We start from the raw sequence: 8,287 nt of genomic DNA on the forward strand, positions 1-8,287 counted from the left end.
ACTCCTTTCCTAAGTGCATAAGTTACACTCCTCTCCTTTATGGCATAAGTTACACTCCTATTTTGGCATATGTGACTCCTCCTCAAAGCTTAGGAGTTACTCCCTCATGAAGTCAACCTCCTTGCTCTTCTTATATATTTGTGCCTCTCATCCTCACTTGACACACACACTTGTGCTTGTGAAAGGAGAATTTGAACTTGAGAAAGAGAGAGTTGGAGAGTCTAGAGGAATATTGAGAGAGAGAAAGAGAGTTTTGAAGAGCAAGAGCAGATCTTGGAGAGCCAAAGTGATTCGGTGTTTGCATCAGCGACTGCTATCATAGATATTCTTTAGATTTGGGTGATCTTCTCCTTCTCTCATTGTACTTTGTATCTTTGTTGAACAATTGATTTCTAATAGAAGAAGACTCTGGTTGGGTTTTCCCCTTGTAGGTTTTGCCCTGGTCATTGACCTAACTTCTCTGTGTCTCATTGACTTCTTGGATGTCTTCCATTGTGCATATGGTTTACGTTCTATCTACAATTACTTAATTTATTTTGCAGAATAAAGAAGCTTTGGATTTAAGTGATTGTAACAACGTAAAACATTAAAATTTCAACAAATACTCCCCTCTCCTTAGTGAAGGACACAATCCCACACAAGGGAAGCTTTCCTTGTAGGGCTTAGGGATTGATGTAAATCCCACCAAATAAAGGTATAACAAATTAGGGTTTGAGGTGGTGGTTGGCCTTAAGAGTCTCAAAAAGTTTCTTGAACACACCAAATCATGAAAATACTCTAGGGTTTTTATCCGTGAAAATAGTGAATAAACTATGTGAAATGAAGGCTACTTTAGAGAGTAAACTAGGGACAAAGTTACAACAATTTTTTATGGTTAATAAGGCACATAGTAACAATTAAAACCTTGATGTCAGCCCTAGAAAATGATCGAAAAATGAATGAGAAATCACCTCTACTTCTCAAATGCACTTTTCAAACAATGCCTAACCCTAGGGTATACATCAAGAAGTCATTAAATGCTGAAAATATTTTTTTTTTTTTTCTATAATACAACTCTAATTTACCTTGAAATGAAAAGAAAAACTATTTTTTTGTATATTATATAATGTCACAAGAGAGATGGACTAGTGCCTTCTTAATCTATGGCACCTGGAGTCTAAGATTCAAACAAATCTAGGGTTTCCGTGGAGTGATACTAAATCCAAACAAACTAGGGCAAATAAACTAACTTACCCTAGGGTTTGAGATCTAGGTTTTCAATTTTCTGGATGATTAAGGGAAAGAAAAATCTATCTCTATTCTTGAAATATTTGTAAGAAGGGTTTAGCTCAACAAGGGACAATGAAGCAAATACCAAATGAACTAACTTAGCATATGAACATTCATTCCTTGGAACATAATACCAAGATAAAACAAATAAAGCAACTTACTTCACCATGCATCTTCCAAGATCCACCATAAGCATCCATGAAAAGAGATCGCTTTACATCACAATTCCACCCAAGAGAAGTCACTCAAATAGGTCTCCATAGCACACGAGAGAAGAATACTAATGAAGAGATGAATGATCCAAATTGTGACAATGAATCAAGAAGGTAAATCACTCCCCTATTTATACTAGGGTAACCAAGATATCTAACTTAAAATTACGCTAGAAGCCCTAAAAAGTACTAAATTCATAATACAAGGTGTTTAGGTCAACAAGCTGACCCCCGAGGATAGCCTAGATAAAGAAGAATTTTTCAGTCGGTACTTTTTTGGGAAGCTTGTGTGTTCTTGCCCACATTTATTTTAGAGCTAGAAGTGGTGCATTCTTATTTTGCAACCTTCCTGAATCAGTTAGATCTATCAAAATGACAATCAGATTAAAGTAGTTTGTGTTAGGGGGGTTGTTTTCTTGTGTGCAAGTATCCCTAGTTTGGATTTGGGTTTGTGGTAAGCATGAATTTTCCGCATGAACATGTCTTTGTATTTAGCTCAAGCCTCTCTCAATGTCATGGCCCTTGCCTCACTTAATCCAACCACTGCATGCTTTGGACTACCTCCACTGCTGTGTACTCAAGCTCAAGATGTCTCTCTAATAAATCTATTATGCATAATGCTGCCCTCCATCACACATTTGTTGGAATTTGTTTTGAGCTTCCACTCCCCTCTTTCCCTCTCTCATATGGAACATCCTATTAACACATGATTTTGCTTGCATTTTTTGTTTATTGGGGTTGTTCTCTGCTTGCCTTTTGCCAACAAGTTGATTCTATGTGCTGGTTGACTTGTCTTGACCTCCCTTGGATCCTTCAAGTTCGAATAATAGATTTTATTGCCTTGGGTGTTGAAATAAACAAGAGGTCAAACCCTTTTCATCCATGGATACATGGCAAGTCATTGTTCAAGGGGGTTTGGTAAAGATTTTTAAATGATAAAAGGGTTACTTGGACTCAATTCCCTTCCCTGACACTTTTTCCAAAGAAAATTTCAGTAATAGTGAAGAGGGTAAAGTGAAAATTTTGAAAGTGATTGGAGTAATGGCAACAAGAGATATATATATATATATATATATATATTTTAATGGTATAGAGAACTTTTTAATTAAAAAACTTAGTGGCAGGTGGGTGAGGATTACACTTTTTCCAAAGAAAATTTCAGTAATAGTGAAAAGGGTAAAGTGAAAATTTAAGTGATTGGAGTAATAGCAAAAAGAGAGATATTATTATTTTTTTAATGGTATAGAGAACTTTTCAATTAAAAAACTTAGTGGCAGGGTGGTGAGGAGGGTGGGGGCAACGGCAGGGGTGGAAAATTTTCTTTTTTCTAAGTGTTATCAGAGAAGTCTTTCTTAAACTTAGTGCATTCTCCTGCCATTGTGGATTTTCAAACTATGCAAAGGCAATGACAAGAGTTTAGAGGTGAGATGAGATCAACCCGAAGCAGGCACAAGGAGAGCTAGAAGATACACCAGTCTCTCTTGTGGATCTAGTGCACACTGATTTTTTGCGCAAACCATTTGCACTTTGTACTGCCAGACAAAAATGCTTCCCCATTCCTGCAGTTTTCTTTCATCTTTTATAACAAAATGTACTCAAATTTGCTCCCAAAGGTGTCCTCAGGACCCCACAAAAGGTGAGTAACAAGTACCATTTCCGCAGAGATAGAGTTCCCAAAGGGGCAGTGGTTCTTCTGTATGTTCCTTCAAATTTGCAGGTTGCAGGAATTTTGATGAGTTCAAGATGTCGAGGGATACATTTTGAGTGGTGGAGAATATTTTCTTTTCAAAGAGGGAGTGTTAGTTTTATCTGTGCTGTGTATGTGTTCTACTTCAGCAGAGCAGCAGTGATGGCAAATCTGTACAGCGGAGAGGCACATTGGTTGAGGGTGCATCAGTGTTGAGGAGGCATGGCATAGTAGTTATGTAGACAGTGGTAGTGAGTGCATGCATGCTGTAGTTCATGAGCATTAGAGAGATTCCAGATTTAGTGTTTTTCTTCATTTAAGCATTGCTTTTCTTATCATGGTTTTATTTTTCCAGTTTAGAAAAGTGCACGGGTCAGGGAGTATTGCCAGATTTAGATAGGTCTCTGTTTCATGCATGCAATTTACTTTTCTCCAGTGAACATGCTTATCTACTGCGAGTTGGGCACACTTTTCTATGGGATTAAGATGTGGGTTTGATACAGTCAAACTAGGTGCCTTATGTGGTGTCTAAATTTGTTGTGAACCCTATTCTCTCCTAATTGATAAAGGAGAGGAAGGGTAGAGCGTTTAGATATCTCTTAAAGATTTTGGTGAGTTGCTATGTTATCCATGTACTAAATTTTCTATATCTAAATTTGAACAATATGCTCCATATTCATTTAGATTTTCTGCTTTTTACAAATAGACGTGTTGTCGAACTTGGCAATGTTAATACAGACTATCCACTGTAATCGCTATCAGAAAATTAACACGATAAAATGAAAATTAGATCACGATTGAATACAAGGGTCTTGGCAATGGTATATGGTAAACTACACCAAAATATGCGATGTCATTTGTTCATCAACCCTTTAATTTTTATGTGGATCATCAAGTGCTGATATGTACTATTAATAGACCTCTGTTACAAGGTCAGGGAGTCAGTATATGCCACTATTCTAGGAATTGATAGTCAAGATTTTCAAGAAACCTGGAAATGTGCCAATCTGACAAGACTGATTTGTTGGGATAACTATAGGGGAAGTTACTACTTGCATGGTTGATGACTTTCCTGATGTCCAACTGTTCCATGTAGACCAGTCCTCCACAGGGACGTGTCCCCCAGGGTCGGGTGCACGCACCCGGGACGGGGGGGGGGGGGGTTGTTCTGGGGTAGCATTTCTCCACGCACCCTTTTTGGGGAGTCGTGGGGAGACGCAAGGGATGCGTTTCCCCAGTGTGGGGGGTGCGACTTCCCAAAAGGGGTGCTTGTGGGTGCCCCCTCAACAACTCTGATGCAAAGGAAGATTGCAATGACTTAGGCCAGGATGACCCCATTGGTTGGTGGACCATGCATGGGGATGATGCTCTAAAGATCCAACAACTTGCTATTCACTTATTGTCTCAAATTGCTAGTTCCTCTGCAGCAGAGAGGAATTGGTCCACATATAGCTTCATCCACTGTGTCAAGAGGAATAGACTTTCCTCTAGGAGAGCAGAGAAGCTAGTTGCAGTGCATAGTCCTCTACTTCTTGCACATAGGAAGACAGTGGAGTATTGGAGGGGACCAACAACACAATGGGATGTGGATTTAGAGGATATTGCACAGATAGATGATGAGGATGGACCAGATGAGCTGCAGCATGGTTTGGTTGGAGTTTCGATGGTTACTCAAGAGAGTGACTTTGACTCAGATAGCGGCACGAACATTCCCACTGATGGTTTCAATGACTTCATGCAGCAGATGGATGTAGAGTACTAATCATTGAGATTGAGTCCTTGATATTGATTTTATTTTCAGTGTTCATTATCCATTTTTACTTTTCAGTTTTAACTTTTGAGTTGTGACACTAGATATTGATGACCTCAGACTGATTCTTGACTCTTGACTCTTAACTATTTTTGAGTTTGAGACTTCTAGTTATATAAATTTTGAATTTAGTAATTTACTATTTTTTAGTGTTCAAACTTCAGTGTCTAGTGATACTAATATATTAGTTTGTTTTTCTTTCAATTTAGATTCTAGAATGATGAATGATGAATTTAATTGTGAAGTCAATGTAGATGGTAGAATGATGAATGATGAATAATGAATGATATGGATCAATGTATTTGAATATTTCATTATTGAATCTCATGGTATGGATGAATGATGTATGTATCAAAATGAATGATGAGGTTGGATCAATGTATGTCATTATTTAATTCAATTATGAATTTAAATTTTATGTGTGGATCAAATTTCAATGTATTACTATTAGTCTATTCATGCTTAGCCTTTCGTTATTGATTTCCCTAAAATTTGAGGGTACTCCCACACGTCCCCCCTGTTTGTCTCCCCGCACTGGAGTCTTGGTGGAACATTGATGTAGACAGACAATTCAAAGATGGCTTGGAGGGCTTGCTGAATACTTAGCATCCACAGAGATGCTGCCAAGATTTGATAAGGAAGAGAGGAAAATCCTGTAATGAAAAGTGGCATTACACATCAATTATTTCAAGGATATTTATGAAATATTAGTTCTGGTCACATTTTACAATGCTATGTGCTCTGGCAATTGTGAGACAAGGCTGTGCAGGTTTGTGGGAGATATGTAGCAATTACAACACAGCATACAAGATATTAGAGCCAGAATTATGATGGGCAAGATTATTTGAAGACACCAAAGCTTAAGCTAATAAGTATAAACTATGCCAATGGATGATGCAACTAAATGTCAAGCTTCTCAACTGCTATACCCAATCTCATTACGTGCATTGTTTGAGCACTACGGATCAGCTTTCATTGGGCCTGTTTATCCTCGTTCATGATGCACTCAAGCCCAAGACATTTTGGTAGTCACATATGTGGTGACTAAGTGCAGTGCAGCTTGATTATCTCTATAACTAACAAGATTCCTATATGGAATTGTGATCAGAAGGTTCACTTCTTTTATTTCTTTATGAAGTATTTGTTGCAATGTCCAACTGCCTGTTGCAGCTCATGAATGACACTGGGGGGTGGGGGGCATAAATGAAGTCATGGAAAGGCATAAAGTACAAACTGGATATTCAATTCGGCACTAACAAAAATCTGTGACATGATCTGAATAGATTTGACTGGGTGGAGAAGATTCATTCAGTGTTGTGGCATTCTGATCAACTGTAAAGGAATCCATGTGAAACACCTCCAACTTGTTTAGGGACTAAAACGGAGTAGCCAAATCTACATAGCCTTGCAATATAGATAAAGCTACCAGACTTGAAATTGAGAAAAAGTCTAGATGCAGAAGAGCCAAGAGAGTTTGGCTCAGATTGGGAAAAACTTGGCAAGCACAAAACAAAAAGAAATACACATTTTGGGGGTTTTATAGAAACCTTGGTTAGTATGACTTGGTCAAATGGAGTCAAACGTGGTCGACCAGAGTTATACTCATGATTAATCACGAACAAATGTGGTGAACCTGGGTCAAAATTGGTCAAACCAGGTTTTTCTTTCCCCAAGTTGGAAAAATTGTGTTTGTGGAAAAGGCGAGTCCAAATCATGAGTTGGAGAGTAGAATTTTGATGCCTATTATAGTGGTATAAACTTTCCATTGAGGATTCAATAATATGAAAATTAACACAAGTTGCTACTCCAAGAAGAATGAAGGGAATTAACCATGTAATGTTTCTTAGCATAAACCTCTTCAATTGGTTCATAGTGGGCTAGTCTTTTGCAATCTTCCATATCATGATGTGTATATTTATCATGTTTGGAAGTTATGTCATGTGTTGAAAATAATTGAAGAAATTTCACTCACTCATTTAAGGCACTAGTTTATATGTAAGGCTTCAGCAAAGGGAAACATTGCCTACCATAGCTAGACAGCCTGCCTATTTTTTTCGTGCCTGTTCAATACAATTTTGAAGCCTACCTCTTGTTTCACAGATATGAGCTGAGCTTGAAATTTTTTTGCATGTCCTCACTTTGTTTTTATGTGTATGTCTTGCAGGTCAGTCTACATTGTCTACACACTTCTTGCGGATATTTGTGTTTATGTTGTTGGAAAAGACGAATATGATGAACTTGCTTGTAAGTATTCCTAGTTATGCATTATTTGAAAGTTTCAGTGATTGGTTTGACCATTTATGGTGGAAAAATGCTACGTTTTCGTGAATATTTCCTTTAGTTATGCTTGTAAAGACCTCATTATGTCAAAAATAGTGTGATACCTCTAGAGATGGGACCTTACGACATTCACTCACGAGTTTTGAACTTTTGCCGTACTTGGAAAAGTGGCAGAGGTGATATTTGCACTAACTGCATCTGTAAAGGATGTGTGTGCAAAGGCTGCTCCTACAGAACGTGTCTTCCTTGACAAGTATGGAAAAATTTGCCTGTGTCTGGATGAAATCGTTTGGCAGGTATATCACGTAGATTTTGATCACTTGTATACCCAAACTTAAACTTGAAAATACAAAGTATTTTGAACTAATAATTAGTTGCTTTATTCCAGGGAATGCTGGAGAATACAGAGAAGGACCGTGTGAGAAGACTAGCAAGATTGAAGCCTCCCACAGAAGGATAATTCTGTATTCATGTCAGTCTTTATATATAGGATATGTGGCACTCAGCATGCTTTGTTGTTTTCTTGATCCTGATATTCAATTTTTGTGAATTGATTTTACTTTTCTGCCCTTGAACTTCTATACTGCAGTTTTTCTGATTTTTTCTACCAGTCATCCTGGATTACACTTGTCTAATGCTGTCATTATGTATGATGCATGAGCTGGTTACATATCTTAACAAGCTGTACCAATAACATTAGTTTGGAAATGGCTGATTTATGTAACTGGGATGATCTGAGTTAGATTGTTGAAAAAAATTAATCAAAATAAAGGGGTTACCCTCTTTTGATGCAAATTTTTTGTTATTATATGTAGATTAGCATTTGAATCGATGATAATAAACTTTTATAACTTTCAAATTTACCTCGAGACTAATATACTACCCAATGTTTTCCACTCCACAGCTATCCTCGGCCAGATATTAGATAGGCGAAAATCCTGTGTCCTTGAGAGCACTGATTTTATTCATATCATCAGATGATTTAGAAGAATGCAAATTGAAATCATGTGTTTACTTTGTAGTGGGACT

At 37.5% G+C, this 8,287-nt stretch overlaps 1 protein-coding gene across 1 annotated transcript in view; it reads left to right on the forward strand.

Annotated features, from left to right (window-relative positions):
- The window catches only part of LOC149203177 (SNARE-like superfamily protein), an 85,391-nt gene extending 77,338 nt beyond the window's left edge, over positions 1-8,053 (forward strand). Inside the window, exons 3-5 of the mRNA XM_089403360.1 lie at positions 7,143-7,222; positions 7,427-7,554; positions 7,647-8,053. Coding sequence (XP_089259486.1) covers positions 7,143-7,222; positions 7,427-7,554; positions 7,647-7,718 — 280 coding nt within the window. The 3' untranslated portion in view covers positions 7,719-8,053. The remainder of the gene's footprint in view (positions 1-7,142; positions 7,223-7,426; positions 7,555-7,646) is intronic.
- Positions 8,054-8,287: the final 234 nt, after the last annotated feature.

The sequence above is a fragment of the Pinus tabuliformis genome, chromosome 2_1 (genome assembly GCF_031772625.1).
Source record: "Pinus tabuliformis cultivar Carrire ecotype Pingquan chromosome 2_1, CPIR1, whole genome shotgun sequence".
NCBI lineage: Eukaryota > Viridiplantae > Streptophyta > Pinopsida > Pinales > Pinaceae > Pinus > Pinus tabuliformis.